The sequence below is a fragment of the Larus michahellis genome, chromosome 15 (genome assembly GCF_964199755.1).
Source record: "Larus michahellis chromosome 15, bLarMic1.1, whole genome shotgun sequence".
NCBI lineage: Eukaryota > Metazoa > Chordata > Aves > Charadriiformes > Laridae > Larus > Larus michahellis.
The window spans coordinates 7,692,853-7,709,481 of record NC_133910.1 but is presented as its reverse complement, the minus strand read 5'-3'; the positions used below and the strand labels follow the sequence as shown (position 1 = coordinate 7,709,481).

Below are 16,629 nucleotides of genomic sequence, written 5' to 3'. Positions count from 1 at the left end.
TGGGCACTCTGTGTCCAGAGACCAGGCATGCTTGGTGCCTTGTGGTCTTCAGACATAAAGGAGCAATGTGGTCTTCAGACGCAAAGGAAGTTGAAACTTAATCTTTATGCCAAGAAGCTGTTCCTGACTTCCCCCAGCCCCCCCTTCAACTCCAAGGCTTCATCCTTCCCAACAGCAGGAAGAGCTGGAGTTTCAGTTGAGCCTCATCACTAAAGCAAATCAGCATAGCTCGTTACAGTTTGGCTTCATCTGTGATGCCTTAAGCTCTGCCTACAGTGAGCTCAAACAGGAAAGCAGCTGGAAAAGTTGGCTCTGTCCTCTCCCCTCCTGCTGAGATATTCAGGGCTTTGGTATGAGCAGATAAGAAACAACCAATACTGTGGGTGTTCAAAGCTTTACTGCTAAAATCATCTTTTGAAAGAAAACAATCATACAATCCTTTGGCCACACAAAGGCAGGAACCTCTCCTCTCCTCCCCGCTGCACCCATCTTGCTCCTGTCCTTTCCTGCTAAAAGGCAGCAATTAAGTAACTTCCTTTTGTGTTTTAATGAGCCACACACAACTCCAAGGGGGCAATTACATGAGCACCTCTACTGCAGATCAGGGCAAATTCTAGACACCTGCTACAATGTTAAGTACCTGGGAGCCTTCTGCAGGGCCTGCCCTTGGGACTTGCGTGTGCGTGTTTCACTGTCGTGAAGTGAGGGGAAGGGTAAAGAGCATTGGTTTGATTCTTATTTCCCACATTAAAATTGCCCAATTCAGCAGGCGACTGCTGACAGTCCCTGAATCCAGAGGATACCTGGATTTGTCTCGTCAGAGTTCAACGCTTGCTTCCAGCTGTGATGGCTTTCAAGTTACTTGTTCTCTTCAAGATGTTTGGGACAAAGAGGAGCCCCGAGGCTCGCTCAATGCTCTCGATGGGAACCAGGAACCGCTCCAGCGGGATTTTCTCATCCACAGGGCTGTTGGGCATCACATAAGAGCGCAACTCGATCTCCCCGCTCTCTTTTTCCAGGATGAGCACCTTGAAGAAATGGGTGGGGACGGCCACGTTGTTCTTCCCAATCACCTGGTACTTGACGTACATCTTCCCATCGGCCTCCATCCTGCACCAACAGCAACATCCCACGTTACCTCCTAATCTGGTGCCATATCCATCCCCTCAGCCTTCCACCACCACCCCGGAGTGAGCCCCCACCCCACAGCATGGCAGGGAGCAGCCCTACTTCTGTGCTAGGGCTGTAAAAATGGTGCTGACACGGGGGCTACGGGACATGGTGAGGCTGAGCTGTGTATTGGGTCTGCTCCCCCCGCAAATCCCTTCCCCGCTGTCTCTCTTTAACAGCCTTTCCAAGCTATTTCCTGCTGCTGAAGAGATCTCAACATGAGACAGCTGCTCTTTGGCACTACATGAACATCTTTGCAAATAAAGTCATGGTCTTAAGAGGAGAAATAGTCCATGAAATAAAACCTAGCAGCGATACTCTGCAGGGAAGGGGTCTGCAGTCTAGTAATTTACTACCACTAGACTGTTAAGGACTACAAACAAAAGTGACTTCGTTATGCTGTAGCTCAAGAAAGCCGCCTTTACTCACGAAATAATCAACTGAATGGGAAATGCACAAACGAATCCTGATCCTAAGAACGTACCTTTCCACAGAACCTCTGCGCACAGCTGGTCTCACCTGCCTTAAGCAGATCCCTCCCATTTGGGAGCAGCCAGGTGGCTGCACGCCCTCAGCCTGCTTTCCTTGCCCAGTACGACACCTCTTTCGAGCACAGTCCCAGCTTGGCCCTCATGTTTACCTGGGCAGGTAAAGGGGTCCTGTGCAGACATAGACGTTCTTGTTGTTCCTTGCCAGGCTTCTGCTGTACTTCTCAAGGTTATTCCAGGCATTCTGGTTTAAATGAGGAACCTAGAAACACAACCAGGGTGATGCAGGCAGCAAAGTCAGTAGGGAATTTCTTCGCTGTTCAGAGTAATAACACACGCTTTTTCTGTAACACGTCTCACAGCCTTCCGGGCACCTTCCAGAAGAGATCTGCACTATCACCTCCGCTCTGGACGCTGCCTACAGTGAGGTCCTGGTTTGCACACCCAGGAACAGAACCCACTCGCTTCGGCCTGCGGTTTTTGCAGGTGTCTGTTGGCCTGTTTATCTTCGCTCCTGCAACAGGCTGCACTGAACGGTGTCTCTCACAGCTTCAGAGGAGCACACAGGCAGGCGCATTTACAGCATTGCTGTTGTTTAGCAGGAAATACAGCACCCCTGAGGGACTTTGGCCACTTTGGACCCTCTCTGCCCGAACCACTATAGGGACAAATTTTTTACAAAGGCATATAGTGATAGGATGAAGAGTAATGGCTTCAAACTGGAAAAGGGTAGACTTAGATTAGCTATCAGGAAGAAATTTTTCACTCTGAGAGTGGTGGGGCACTGGAACAGAGAAGCTGTGGCTGCCCCATCCCTGGGGGCGTTCAAGGCCAGGTTGGACGGGGCTTTGAGCAACCTGGGCTGGTGGGAGGTGTCCCTGCCCAGGGCAGGGGAGTGGAACTTTAAGGTCCTTTCCAGCTCTAACCATTCTATGATTCCGTGATAAACACACGGAAGAGCCCCGAGGTGGTTTCCAGCGGGGAGCGGCGTCTGCCCTTGAACAGGGGCAGCTCCGCCTTCCCCCCTCGGCCCGGGGCCGGCCCCCCCGCGGCGGGTCCTACCTGCGGGGCCACGTTGCTGAGGTAGAAGGTGTCCCTCATGGCCTTCTGGCTCCACTTGTGGTTGGCGGCGGCGGCCAGGTGCCCGCGGTCGAAGCCGCTGCCGCGGTAGTCGGCGTTGGTGGCTCGGTGGTACTCGTGAACCGAATCGTCCTCCAGGAAGTCGCAGGCGGCGCGGTCGGAGGTGCCGCTGAGGGTCTCCCGGTTGAGCTGCTCGATGACCCACAGGGCGCTGCGGCTCCGCGGGTCGTAGCACAGCACGTAGGACTCGCGGCTCCGCAGCTGCGCCAGCCCGGGCAGCCCGTACTTGGTCAGCTCGCTGGAGCCCGGCAGCGCCGGCGGACCGGCGGCCGCCACGGCGGGCACCACGGGCAGGCGGGCCAGCAGCCCCTCCGCCGCATCGCCCCGGGGCCGGCGGCGGGCGGTGAGGGCCGCCCCCAGCCCCGCGCCCAGGGCCAGCGAGGCGCCGGGCAGCAGCCAGCGGCCCCGCAGCATGGCCGTGCGCTGCGCCGCGCCGGCGGCCGCCGCTTAAAAGGGCCGCGGCCTTCCCGCAGCGGGGCCGCTCCACTGCAGCGGGAGCATCGCCCCTTTAAGGGCCAGAGGGCGCTCCCCGGACAGGCGGAGGGGACGCCGCCGTCCCCCGGCGGAGAGCGAAGCGACCTCGTGCGAAGAAACCATTTTATTCGGAGAAATGAGAGAACAGCGTGAACCCGGGGATCCGGAACGTACGAAAATACAGAGCGGGAGCGGTCAGCGAGGCGGCGGGGACCCGCGGCTGCCCCCGGCCCCGGCTGCCCCCCTCCACCCGAGGGCGGCCGCAGCGGCACCTCCGCGGCGTTTTCCTCCAGGAAAGCGCCCCCGGCTCCCCCCATCCCGGCCAAGGCAAAGCAAAACCACCTCGGAGAGGAGGAGGCGGCGGCGATGGAGACGGGCGAGCCCGCTCCAGGGCTCTGCTTGCCCCGGCTCCCCGGGCTCCCCCCAGCCGCTGCCGCAGAGGACATTGAGAAGACCGTGGTCAGCAGCAGCACTAACTCATCACCAACAGATGTTTGCACAAAGCCACCCGTTTAGTTAAAGGAAACGTTATAAAAATAGTGTTTAAAAAGAAGCATAAAAGGAGTTTGAGAGTGATTAAGTGTTCTCTATACCCTGTTCTGGCAATTCTTTCTAGACAAGGTAAAAAAATAAAAAAAAAAAGAAAAAAGTGTTATTTGTTCCTCTTTTGGGGGAAATGGCATTTTTAGAAGAGTGCTCCAAACGGTTAAAACAAAGTCACTGACACTCATTAAGGGAAAACAACCTCTGCTTTCCCAAACACCCCAGACTCCCCCAAAGCAACTTTTCTCCATCATTCTGCTCACTGCCAAAGTGCGAATAATTCTAGGTTAGGTCACAAAATTCAAACTCAAAATCAGTGTTCTGAGTAGCCACCATCAACTTCATCCTTAGTATCCTGCTGCTTCTATCTCATTGGCAAAGCCACAAAGTTTCCCAAAGGCTGAATTACAGCAAGGCGCAGGCAGAGCAGACCTCGTCCTCCCAGGGAAAGCTCGTCTCTCCCAGCATCCTCCACAGTGTCCTGCTTTTCCTCCCAGATGAAGATGGGTCCCCCTTCCCCTGCCTGGCAGTAATTCTGTGTGCAAGGAATCCACTGTAAGAGCCATTTAAACATCCCCTTTTAGGCCCCTGTGAAAACTAGGGGTCCCCCAAGGCACCCCAGAATAACACCTCCCAACCCAACAAAGTGCCACTTCAGCCAACCTCGCTGCTCCTGCATCAGATTAGGATTGAAAGAAATCAGAGGTGGAAACGTCTCAAGGGTGGAGCAGTTGTTACTTGGCCACACAAGCAAGGAACCACTAGTTAAATACCATCTGACCTCCACAACAACAAAACCACCACCAAAAGCCTTTGAGGAATGAAGCCAAGGAAACTCACGAGGAGATTTCAAAAGCTGGTTACAAGTTAAGACTTTCTTTTCTCCCCTCAGAAAATCTGGTTTTGCTCTTAAAGAAAAGAGAAAGTCTTGGAATAAAGAACTGGATATCCCAAGTCATTGAAAAGTACAACTTCTTTCAACAGCCCTTTTCAACGGCAGGACAGAAGTCCTACCACATGGCAGGGGATAAAGAGGAATATAAAACAGCTTTTCATGTAAGAACCATACTGTCTGGGTGTATCAAAGTTGTTACAAGTTCTCCCCAAAGAACTCCTCAATCATTTTAGAGAATATATCCCAGCGAATCCTTCCAGCAAAAGCTCTCATTGCATTCCACTAAACCACTGCAGACTCCTTTTTAAAACGCATTTACCGTCACCCCTAAAGAGAAGTAAGATGGCATAACGTAAGCCCTTCTCCCTGTGAAGGGAGAAGACAGCATGACACCCGTACCCAGACGGCAACCTGCACTGCTACCTGAGTAGCCACCTCCTGTGTCTTCCTCGAGTGTCTGCAATGCTGCAGATCAGTGCCTGGCTCCGAGCTGGGCAACGCCACTGCAGGAGGTCAACCTCAGGGCCCAAACGCTACTCTGAAAACAAGCAGTTGTTCATCTACAGTTAATGCTTTACTGCTCTCTCAGGTTATTTTAAGGAGACTTCTAGCTGTTCAGAGCAGGAACCCTCATGGATGCCCCTGTTACCAGTGAGAAAAGCGTCAACAGAACCCTACACTTGCCAGGGAGACCCAAAATGGACAGCCCAGGTATTCGGGGAGGTGCGAGCAGAGCTTGTGCATGGAATGTAAGAGAGCTACAGCAATATTTAGAGCAGTTCTGAGGCAGAAGTGTTTGGCAGACCATCTGGTTCTACATTTGTGCTACCAGCTAGCCGTTTGGCCATACAAGGTCTGACTACTGGCTTCTCTAGTGCAGGGTATCCAAGAGCTGAGACCGTGAGACCACCTGGAATAGGTCAGCGATACAAGGCAGGAAGAACACCCATCCAGTGGTTATAGCAGACAGGATGTTTCATCACACAGCTGTCCTGGTCTATTGATTCCATATTTCTTGGAGGAAAACACTACCCTCTAGAAAGGATTGCAGCAGAGAGGGATACTGTTAGCCACAGGTATTAATTACAGATTGTTTTAAGTCTTCAGTTGCTCTTGCTCCACCACAGCAGCAACACCCGGCTGCACCAGTGGTACTCGAGCATCTTCTGAAGAGACAGAGATTGCTTGGGATTGCCAAAAAGAAGGTAGGTACATGCATCAACCTGTCCTCTGATGTCCCCGCCTACCTTTGTGAGAATTACAGTAGCCTGTGAAGAACTGGCCTTCAGTGAAGGAACTAACACTAGTAAAAACGCTGAAGGCTGACAACATCCCTCCTGCTAGGGTGATTCTAGGCCATCAGCAGCTTAAGCGGATCTTACAAAGAACACTGACCTTTAACAAATCAATACCCATAAATACCAAAAACTGCAGTGTCAAACAGCTATGCAGAGGTGAGCCAGCACAGCACAGAAAGAAAGGGAAAAGCACGCTGGATTAGTGTTCACTCAAGAGCTTCTGCACCACCCAAGCACCTGGGTGCTGGCGGTTTCTCCCTCTGAGGATTACGGTTTCTGCTCAGCCCGACACTGACAGCAGGTTAGCAGTTCTCTCCGTAGTTTGTCTTAGTTGACGTTCACCTGAGCCTGCTCCACCGTATTTGAAATGCAGCAGTTCCCCTCTCAGGAGGGACGAGTGTCCAACTCAGGATTGTGACTCCAACAGGACCGGTACACAGAAAAGTGGATCAGCCCCAGCAGTCACCTAATGACTGAAATGCTTGTATGCCCACTGGTATAGACCAGAAAAGGACTCTTAATTGTAGGTTGGACCTGTACTATGTCTTCTTCAAGGTTACTGTGACCAGAGCTTACGCAGGGCGATATTATGCAAGCTACTGAGGCAGAAAACCCCGGTGCCATGCCTGTACAAGCCCCTAAATACGGCTGTCTTCATTGCACACAACTAGATGCCCATTTCTTGTATTTCAGAATCCTGATTGTAGCTGGATGTGCTCCAGTCCAGAGCCAGGAAAGCAGCTCGAGGCCTCCCAGCAGAAACAAGCTCCTGCTCTAAGGCTGTGCGTAGTAAGGCTTGACTTCAAGCTACACTTCACTCATTGATTTAAAACCACCACAGTCTTGCTTTCAGGGAGACCTTGCTGATAAGGCAAATCTGGATTCAGGCAGTTTCAGTGCACAGAGCCACCAGCTGCAATAGTGTCCTCCCATCTCAGCTTCTCAAGATCTCTTTCCCAGGCAAAGGGGTCCAAACTGCCGGATGTCAGATGGGAATCACAAGAAGCTGATGCTGTCTTCTTTGCACACCCCAGGGATGGCCAAGTGCAGACACGAGGAAGAATAATCCAGAAGCTACTTGAACAGCAGGATGTGTGACTTCATTGGAATACATTCTATTCACAGGAAAAAGATCCTTCTATACTCACACACCAAAATCCACTGGACTCAGCCTGTCCCTTCCTCAGCAGAAGTTACTCCATGTGTTACATCCATGATGCAGCAGTACATCCCTTCAGGGATATGCAGACAGATGGTTTCTTTCTCCCCAAACTTAAAGTCATTAAAAAAGATACAAAGAACTGCTTTTAGCAGCAGAGAGGCATTTGAGATTTGAAAAATCTGGAGTGCAGGACCCAAGTGGATGGGGAAGTAGTCAGTCCTTGACCTAATAAATAGAGTAGAAGGAAGTCTTTGAAGTGGCCAGTAGCCCAAACATGAAACCTGAAGTCCTGCAGAGACCACTAGGAACTTTAATGCACCACACTGCATGGGGGCATCTCCTGGGATCCGCTGCCATACAGTTTCTCTGGCTCCTTTTGTTAGGTTCGTGCACTATTTGGAATCTTGAAGTTCCTTTGCCTTCTTCAAAATCAGATGAACATCAGAGATAGGATAATCCTGTGTCAATGAAACAAAGTGATATAAGTGACTGCCTAGCGTTTCTTGTACACACTGTTTCACTTAAGCAAGGCAAACCTTGACAGCAGCATTCCTTGCCTATTATAACATACTGCTGTGTTCAGTTACTCCCTCAACAGTTTCCTGTTTTGTAACTGATCAAGCCTCAATACCCTTCAAGAAGGTTTTTGTTGTTTGGTTGTTGTTTTTTTTTAATTTGTCCTCTAAGGGTACAGTAAGCTGGCCTGCTATAAGGGCTGTCTTCGTGCCAGAAAGCCTTATCAAAGCCAGTATCTTGCACAGCCCAAAGCAGGAACTGGCAGAATCAGAGACATCCTACTGTGCAGCGCAGGTGTTTCCAACCTTGGTCTCTCACAGATCTCAGAACTAAACAAAAGCCTCTGGCCAACAAATTTAACATTGTTACATAGGGTTTCACATCTTTGCTCAAAATTATTCTAATTTTTTGCAAACCAAATGAACATTAGAAGCTTCTAGTCTATGACAATTTCTCTGTAGGCTAGAATGGGTGCACAAGCAGAAGATGCACACTTCCAGTAATGAGCATACTGTAATAGCCCTTAAGACTTTTCTGCACGCAAACATCAGATATCTGGTACTTCTTTTCAGCCGGGCATAACCTCTCTCATTTGCTCTCACAGTACTATTTTAAGACTCTCCAAATTGCTCCCTATGCCGACCAAATTTAATCCTTACCTGTAGCAGCCTCATGTTCAGAGTGAAGTCTCCTTCCAGCAACTGATCCCGGATTAGTCTGAAAGATAGAAGTGATTCCAGCTACTTTTTACTCTTTAAAGAAGAACTTTAAAAGCAGGCTACACTGTGGCCTTGTAGAGACTTCTGTGAACAGTGACTATAACCTATTCACCAGATGCCTTAACACATGCCTACAGAAGACTCCTGGATCCACGTATTTAGGTAAAGGATGGAAAGAGAAGAGCAAGAAGGCTACCTATGTACTTACGTCAACATGGCACAACAGACGAGCAGAAGAAAATCAAAGCGCTTATCATCAGCAAAGAGGGAGTCCCAGATGCGGATGACGTCTGGCAGCAGAAACTCTTGGGACAAGAGCAGCGTCAGCCAGCGGAAGGCAAAGAACTGGGGTTTGATGTTCTGTTCTTGCTGTCAGACATGCACCAGGCAAAGAATGAATACATGCTCTCAGCCAGTTCCCTACAAGTAAGAGATGCACCCCATGTTTCCATCCCCATCTCCACCCCGACATTGCTCTAAGCTGCCAACTCATGCTGGAACATCAGCAAACCCATCGCCTCCTTTGAAGACTCTCACATTCAAGCTAGACAGAGGTTTCCAGTGCAGCCATGCACCACATCTACAGACAAGCCAGAAAATACTCCTCTGTCCACAACACGGACCAAAGGAAGCTTTTCTTCCTAAAGGCACTATTTGTGTTAGTTCCGTTAAACTTGCCAAGTAATTTTAATGTTCCCATTTGAACAACATTTTATCTCCAAAGCCGCAGCCCTCCCCCTCTAGCAGAGGCACTGTTTTGTCAGGATTTCCTCTCCTTTCCAGAAGCCCTGTATTTATCAAAAAGTTTACTGTTCACAAAAAGAAACAAAGATGGAACAGAGTTCACACTGATGGTCAGTAAAACACACCAAAAAAGCACTTCTAGCCTGAAGCTTTCTTGTTTTCTGCTGTTAAATCCAAGGGACCATAAGTTTAATCAAGGTCAAACGAGTTCAGGATCCTGCTGATATTCTTAAGGACCAGCTGCTGCATGGCCATGACCATTTCCTGCCAGCCAAACAGTAAGCAGTTTTATTTTCTCCCTACTGAATCAGCCACCAGCCAATACTGTGGGTCATGTCACTGTGCAGACAAACCATCTTTTGGATCATAAAAGAAATATATCCTCATTTTTCTAAACACAAAAAAAAAAAAAAATCTCAGTGTGATTTGATGAATGTTGGAGTAACAAGAACAGCTTTCCCTTCCAAATTCTCCTTGGACTTTCACACCAAATAGACTATAAGACCTGAAGATGTTTTCAACAAAAGCTGCCTTCTACGTGTTCTACAAAACCCACACCGACCCAAGGCACTCAGAGACCCTTGGATGAAGGAGAATGGTAGAATTAGGTGGGTGGGATGGTCCAGCCTGCTGGATTTCACTTTACTTGTGGAGTGATCTCCATGCAGTTTAAGTTCCTGTTGTCAGGGCAGCCAGTGGCAACTGAAGCGTGTGTGCGTGGAGGGGGGGCTGTTTTTTTGTTTTGTTCTTAAAGACAGAGACAAAATTCCTGTAATCTCAAATTCAAAGGAACTCTATACCAAAACTCATGTTTTGCCTGATGACTAAAAGAGAGTGAAGACTTCAGCTCCAACTAAGCCTCAGCCCAGCTGACATGGGATCGTGGCCAAGTCACTTCGGACTCACAGTTGGCAGCTTTGCAACAAATATTGTTTACTTTCACGGTCAGGCAGGGGAGGAAAGCCTTGCTGTGTCAGCTCGCTCCAGGTTTACGCCAAGGAGCAGTTGTTTCAGTTCACAGATAAGAAAGCCTCTATGCCGTACAGGCAAAGCCCTTTATTCGCTCTCTCAACCTTTCTATTCAAGCATAGTTAACAATTTAACAAAATTGGCTGACGTTTAAATACACTATTAAGCTCCACTCCTCGCATTCCAACTGAGACTCAAAGAAACACATAGCTCCTCACCAGTTTCAAATACAGCTCCACATCTTTTTCCTTCAGGGTAGAGTAGACCTTCTCCATTTTGTAGGTAATGCCACACTGAGAATCATCCAGGCTCTTAATGAAGTTGTCCCGAATTTCAGCCATTAGATTGGTAAAGCAGAAAAACGTGTCTGCTTCAGCGTGTTCTGGGGGGGGGGGAAAAAATAAATGGTATGGGAATAGAGGAAGCATCACTGACAGAAGCACAGAGACTTAGAACTGTTCTTGCTCCATAATCTGGTTGCTGTACTAGATGCAAGTAGTGGATCACACAAGATCTTGGCTTGCTTGTTGTGGGACAAGACTAGCCTCTTTTTTTAAAGCTAAAAATGTCTACTGAGTCACTGCAAATACAGACCCTGTGTGCAACACAAGGTCTTTGTGACACTGGGTCACACACCAGCTATCGATGCCCAAGAACACCATCTGCTCTTCCCGCCATCAGCACGCGCCCTCAGAGCTCCCATGAAGTAGAAGCAACAGGCAAAGTACTCCCATTCCATTCTTTTCTTACCAGGTATATATAGTACAAGTAAACAAGAGCTTCTAAACAGATTTTAAGTTTCATAAAGTGCAGCTTAGATCCATGCAAAGCAAACAGGAAACCCCTTGAAAACCCTCACTTCCCATATGTTCTCACCACTCACAGCCCATTCAGTTTCTATCAATCTGCTGCGGTCCCCAAAACTCCTCATCTCTTGCTGTATTTGCTTTTTGGCCCCGATCAGTCAGAACAGAGTTATTTAAAGAGAATCTCACTCCTTAAACAGCTTTACGCAGAGAACATGCAGTACGACAGCCATTACTGAGCTGCCAAAAGAGTCTCTCACCTTTCCATTCGCTGTTAGGATCTGTAGCAAAGGTGTAATAAAGCGGCCCTACGATTTCGTTCATCCCCTGAACATACGCTATCCCAGGGTTCAGCTTGGCGTAGATGAACAAGATTCGCTCCACCACTTCCCAGTGAGCTTCACAGCCATTGGGCAGAACTTCGTACTCGTTTAGAGCATTCGGTGTCGTTTTAAGAGGGGAGCTCACCTGAAACGCAAGGAAAGATTAGGGCTGATTCAGGATAACCAACTGGCACGGATTATTTTGTACGTGTGACAAGCTTGGCTTTTAATACACATAGACTTCCAAAAGATTTGGGCAGCTTATACCAAGCAGGTAGGTTTTCACGTAAAAAAGTAATTCGGGAGGCCCAAAGGCAGTGAAGTCCTAGTGCTGGCTATCCCTGAAGAACAAAGCAGTCTGTGCAGCAACAGAGATCCCCTGAATCATTACATGAGACCTGATCCCGTGCAGTAAGAAACCACAGCAGTTCCACTTCTTTATTAGTAGTATGAGGAAAAGTATAGATCTGTTGTGGTAGCAAGCCACCTTCCCCAACAGCACATGGCACTTGTACTGTAACACTCGTGAAAGAGGAAAGAGACAACACACATTTCAGCAGATGCTCAGCTCCTTTCCTAATTGCAGGTTTATGAGATCCCAGTTCTGGAAGATTATGTAAATTCAACTTGAATAAATTAACCCTTCAGTGTTTTGTTCCCATACAGAAAGGCACATGTCAAGCACAAAATAACTGAATCTTCCTCCAACTTCTGCCAAAAGTCAGTAAAAAATAACCCTTAGAATTAAATACACCTATAATTCCCTACCAACCATCAGGCACATCAACTAGTTCTACAAAGCTGTCCAGCCACCAGAATGCACAGTACCTGCTGGAGTATGTGTCCAATTTCACCATACAAGCAGAGAGAAATAGCAAAAAGCCCGAGAAATACCCTTCCCTTTATCAGCTAAGATGCCTTGCCCCATGGGCAGCCCCCATCTAGGTCTCACATTTGTAACCCCACTGCGGTTTCGTGCCACCGTCTGTGACTTGAGTGTGGTCTGCTCCACCCGCTTGCGCAGCGTCTCAAACTCATTTTGGGGGTCCAGGATTAAAAGGCAGGGGTAGTCTGTTGGGCGCTGGAAGAATGCCATGTCAGGGTACAGCCTCCTAGAATGGATACAGAAGGAAATCAGGTATAAGAAGAAGGAAGTACACGGCCCATGTTGAATGGGAGATTCAGTTTAATATTAAACTTAGTTTCCAAAGTACAAAGTGTTAACCAAACCACTTGGGTTCAGAAACCCGAGTCATTACGCCTCACACACCTGACATCTTTGTCTATCTGGAGAAGCACTTCGTTATCCTTGAAGTAAGTATTCCATCGACTGTCTGGATTTGGATTGAGGGGCTAAAGAAATAAACAACAGAAACAGAACAAGCGTGTTTCACATGTATCAAAATTCTCAGTAAATAAAGACTGATTTAACACGTTTAGTGCTGCTCCTTCACAGTGTGCAGGAAGTGTATCAGAGCTCATGAAAACAAGCGAGCATGCAGGTTCACTTAGAGAGGCAGAAGGCAACATTTCCAATCTCTTTTCACCTGCCTCTTAATGACTTTGTTCCCAGATCAGGTATCCTATCCCGTGTCAACAAGATTCCTGATTGCAGCTCCAACCTGTACAACAGAGACGGTCTTTGCACTTAGGGTAAGAGTTACCCACCCACACAGTACTTAGGCGCTGTGGTTATTAGTTACAAGTATCCCCCTCTATCTCAGCTCCGAGAAGGCTGATTAAGCACCACCATTGTGCCCAGGAAAAAGGAAATACGTATTACTATGAACAACCTATCCTGTATCTGACCAGTTTTCCAATATGATAAACTTAACACCCCCTCCACACACACGCTTTCCTCTCTCCACATCAAGATCCATGCAAAGTTAACAACTAACCAAGGAAAAAAAAAAGGGGGGGGAACCCACAATGTTCCAAGAGATTCAAAGATCACTGTAACCTGACAACTTGTGCAGTTTTACAAGCACGCAAGTTTTACAGCACCAAAGCCTCCAGAGATCACGGCGGCACAGGTGACTGCACACTAGTAGAGAAGTTAACGTTCGGGACCAGTCATGGACGCAGTTGTATCATTTTACAGTCTCTTCTGATCAGTTACTTCACTCCCTCCCCTAACACATATACTCTTAACAGTGCTTTCAGAGAAGAAAAAAGCCAAGGGATGCAGGAAATAGTCAACTAAACAAAAAAAAAAAGCCAGCATCAGAACTAGAAATGAGCAAATTTTCTGCCTTCCATGCCATAGTCTAACTTGACTCTCCTGCCTTTTTTATATCCTCTGTTCATATTAGCCAGCTCTGAGTCCACCACAGACCTCACGTCTCAGGAGAGCATCTCTTTGCTAGAGGTACCTCTCGTGAGCCTCTCCCTTTCCCTAGGCGACCCATAGCCTGGGCAGCTGGCTCCAAAGGAGGGGAAAAGGGATATGCATAGCTGAAAATAAGCTCTCTTCAGAACCATTGGTGCTTTGCCAATAATTCACACTGAAAGCTATTAAGACCCAAGTGCCAGGCTGGTACCTAGGAACCGTCCCTCCTGCTAGCAGGGAAAAAGAGTTGAGAACAGAGCCAAGAGCAGGCCAGGGGTCCAGACTCCAGAACAACGGTTTATAGCTCTGGGGAATTTTCTGGAGCCCAAAGGTTTAACAACACTTACATGATCTTCTAAGGTCACATCTTCCCTTGAAACACCCAGGTTGGCTTTGGCGATCCCAGGCTGGATAATCATTTCCTTTAGGAACTGGGAATACAGATCCCTTAAGGAAGAAAAGAGGAATTAACATTGAAGCAGAAGATTAAGTCAACACAAGCACCCAGACTGAGTTCAAATAGATCTCTCTGTACCACCCTGCTCAGCCAGAAAGCATTTGATTTCCTCTTGAGTTCAGCTGAAAAGGTCAGTTCACCAGACCCAGGAGACAGCCTACAGAACACTGCATTCCACACAAGAGCAATTCATTTTATGAAGGTACTTAATTATTTAAGGAACTATTCTCCTTCTCTGCAGATATCATTAGAAATAAAGGAGAAAGCACCCGTGTCCTCACCTCTGTTTCTTCAGCAAAGGGCTCCATAAGGCTTTCTCTAAAGGGAGGTAGTTCAGGAGTATCTGTACAGAAGACAGATGCGCATAAATTAGGATTGGGAGAACGATCTGTTATACCTGTAAGAGGAGCAAACCAAATACAGTGGCTCTCTGAAAATACTGGGACCTTTCTCCAGAAAGCCTACTACTTTGCCAAGTGACAGTCAGGAATATTTCAGGGACTGGTTTTTAACACAGACCTATTTGTAGGATTGCTCAATAGCACACCTGACTGAAACGCACTGGTAGCTTAATACTGAGGGCTGTTCTCATGCAAAGAGCAAACAGCCACTTTCTATCATCCAAAATGATGGCCATCCTGTGCCGGTAAATGCTATTGCATCTATGCCAGAGCTGATCTCCACAAATTACTGTCAAGTTTGAGCAGCTTTTAAGCTCTGGATATTTTGTTTGTTTGTTTACAGTTTTAAGTGCCCCAAAATAGCATGCACTTTAGCAAAGCATCAACACAAGAAACAAAAGCGCCCCAAGCAAAACCCACCTTCCAGCACAGGCAGCGCAGCCCACCATCAAAGGGAATTCCTGTGGAATATCAGGCAGAGAGATAACTCCGTTAGCCCCAGCCTCCGCACCGCGCTTTGCTCACCACACCGACAGGCAGCGCTTTTCCTCCCCCGGGGGCAGGGAGTGTTCACAGGGACGCTCCGGGGGTTACAGACGGTGCCTCCCACGGGGATGGTGCCTGCGGCCGGGTCTGGGCAGCGGAGAGCTGGGGACGGCGCAGGTGAGGGACAGGACACGGCAGAAGCAATGGGACCCGCAAGGCTCTCGGGGAAGGGGAGGGAAGGCTTTGTGGCTGTGCTCAAAGGCCGGGTGGGGACCGCTGCGGCCTGGCAGAGCCTGGGCTTCCAAACACCCCCGCCCGCCTCGGCTTCCCCGCCGCCTCACAGCGGCTCCGGCAGGGGATCGCTTCGCAGCGGCCGAGGTGGCCTTCAGCCGCCGGACAGCCTGCGGCCTGGAACCCCGGGCCACCGCCGGGACCGTGCCCAGCGCCCTCCTCCGCCCCCCACGCCTCCCCGGGCCGCTCACCGCTGAAGCAGAGGTCGCGGAGCTTGGCCAGAGCCACCGTGGGTTCGCCGAGCACCTCCTGGAAGTCCGCGATCCTGAGGGGGAGCGGAGCCGCGGGCGTTATAACGTTTGTTACCGGCAATCCCCCGCACGCACGCACAAACCCCGCCGAGCAGAGCCCGCCGCGGCGGGGGACGGGCCCCGACACCCACCTGCTCTGGTGCAGCCGCGACATGGCGGCCCCCGCGCGCCCCTACCCCGCGCGCCGCCGAACCGCTCCGGCTGGAAACCCTGCCCGCGGGGGTGGGCGGGGCTGGAGGCCACGCCCCTCACGAGGCCTTGCCCACTCGTCGGGCATTGCCCCGCCCCTCCGGCCGCCTTCATGGAGCCATAGAGTGGTTCGGGTTGGAAGGGACCTTAAAGCCCATCCAGTCCCACCCCTGCCCTGGGCAGGGACACCCCCCACCAGCCCAGGTTGCTCCAAGGCCCGTCCAACCTGGCCTTGAACCCCTCCAGGGATGGGGCAGCCACAGCTTCTCTGGGCAACCTGGGCCAGGGGCTCACCACCCTCACAGGCAAGGACTTCTTCCCAATATCCAATCTAAATCTTCCCTCTTCCAGTTTTAAGGCATCACCCCTCATCCTATCGCTGCATGCCCTTGTAAATAGTCCCTCCCCAGTTTTCCTGGAACCCCTTTAGGGACTGGAAGGGGCTGGAAGGTCTCCCCGGAGCCTTCTCTTCTCCAGGCTGAACCCCCCCAGCTCTCTCAGCCTGTCCTTATAGCAGAGGGGCTCCAGCCCTCCCAGCATCTCCGGGGCCTCCTCTGGACCGGCCTCGGAGCGCCCTCCCGGTGCGCTGAGCTGCCCGGGGGTTCTGCTGCACACCACGGCGTGCCCTGTCACGGCACCGCCATCCCGGCCGGGGCTGGGACACTCCTCTCTCCGGGCACCCAGCGCCAGCTGTGTCGTCCCACCTCAGAAGAGACTCCACAGCCGCCCCCGCCGGGGCTCCCCTGCCCGCTCGGCACCAGCCCTCACAGCACGGAGGGAAGCCCAGATGTGGTCACACTCGCCCGGGCGAGCTCTGGTGCCCGCAGAGATGGCAGCAGCCATGGCCGTGTGGAGACGCGGGGACCGGGCGAGGCGAGAGGCCGCAGGGAGGCCGCTGCCGCCCTCGCGCGCTGCGTGCCTCGCGCCGTGACATCACGCAGCAGCACAACGACGTCACGGCCGCGAGCCCCAGCGTTC

The 16,629-nt window shown here is 50.3% G+C and overlaps 2 protein-coding genes across 3 annotated transcripts; both read right to left on the bottom strand.

Moving 5' to 3' along the window:
* Nucleotides 1-378: 378 nt before the first annotated feature.
* ENDOG (endonuclease G) lies at nucleotides 379-3,312 on the bottom strand. The gene is made up of 3 exons (XM_074609232.1): nucleotides 2,721-3,312; nucleotides 1,811-1,920; nucleotides 379-1,110 (listed from the first exon to the last, which is right to left on the bottom strand). The coding sequence occupies exons 1-3, from the start codon at nucleotides 3,210-3,212 to the stop codon at nucleotides 825-827; spliced, it is 888 nt and encodes a 295-aa protein (XP_074465333.1). The 5' UTR covers nucleotides 3,213-3,312; the 3' UTR covers nucleotides 379-824.
* A 69-nt stretch (nucleotides 3,313-3,381) lies between these two features.
* On the bottom strand, nucleotides 3,382-16,622 carry TBC1D13 (TBC1 domain family member 13). Of its 2 annotated transcripts, none has more exons than XM_074609226.1 (12): nucleotides 16,356-16,622; nucleotides 15,403-15,476; nucleotides 14,855-14,895; nucleotides 14,315-14,376; nucleotides 13,924-14,023; nucleotides 12,518-12,600; nucleotides 12,200-12,359; nucleotides 11,185-11,392; nucleotides 10,337-10,500; nucleotides 8,614-8,774; nucleotides 8,346-8,403; nucleotides 3,382-7,628 (listed from the first exon to the last, which is right to left on the bottom strand). In XM_074609226.1, exons 5-12 carry the CDS (start codon nucleotides 13,993-13,995, stop codon nucleotides 7,563-7,565), a joined length of 972 nt encoding a protein of 323 aa, XP_074465327.1. In that variant the 5' UTR covers nucleotides 13,996-14,023; nucleotides 14,315-14,376; nucleotides 14,855-14,895; nucleotides 15,403-15,476; nucleotides 16,356-16,622; the 3' UTR covers nucleotides 3,382-7,562. The 2 variants fall into 2 exon arrangements, with proteins under 2 accessions (XP_074465327.1, XP_074465326.1); XM_074609225.1 differs by lacking the exon at nucleotides 16,356-16,622 and adding an exon at nucleotides 15,594-15,756.
* Nucleotides 16,623-16,629: the final 7 nt, after the last annotated feature.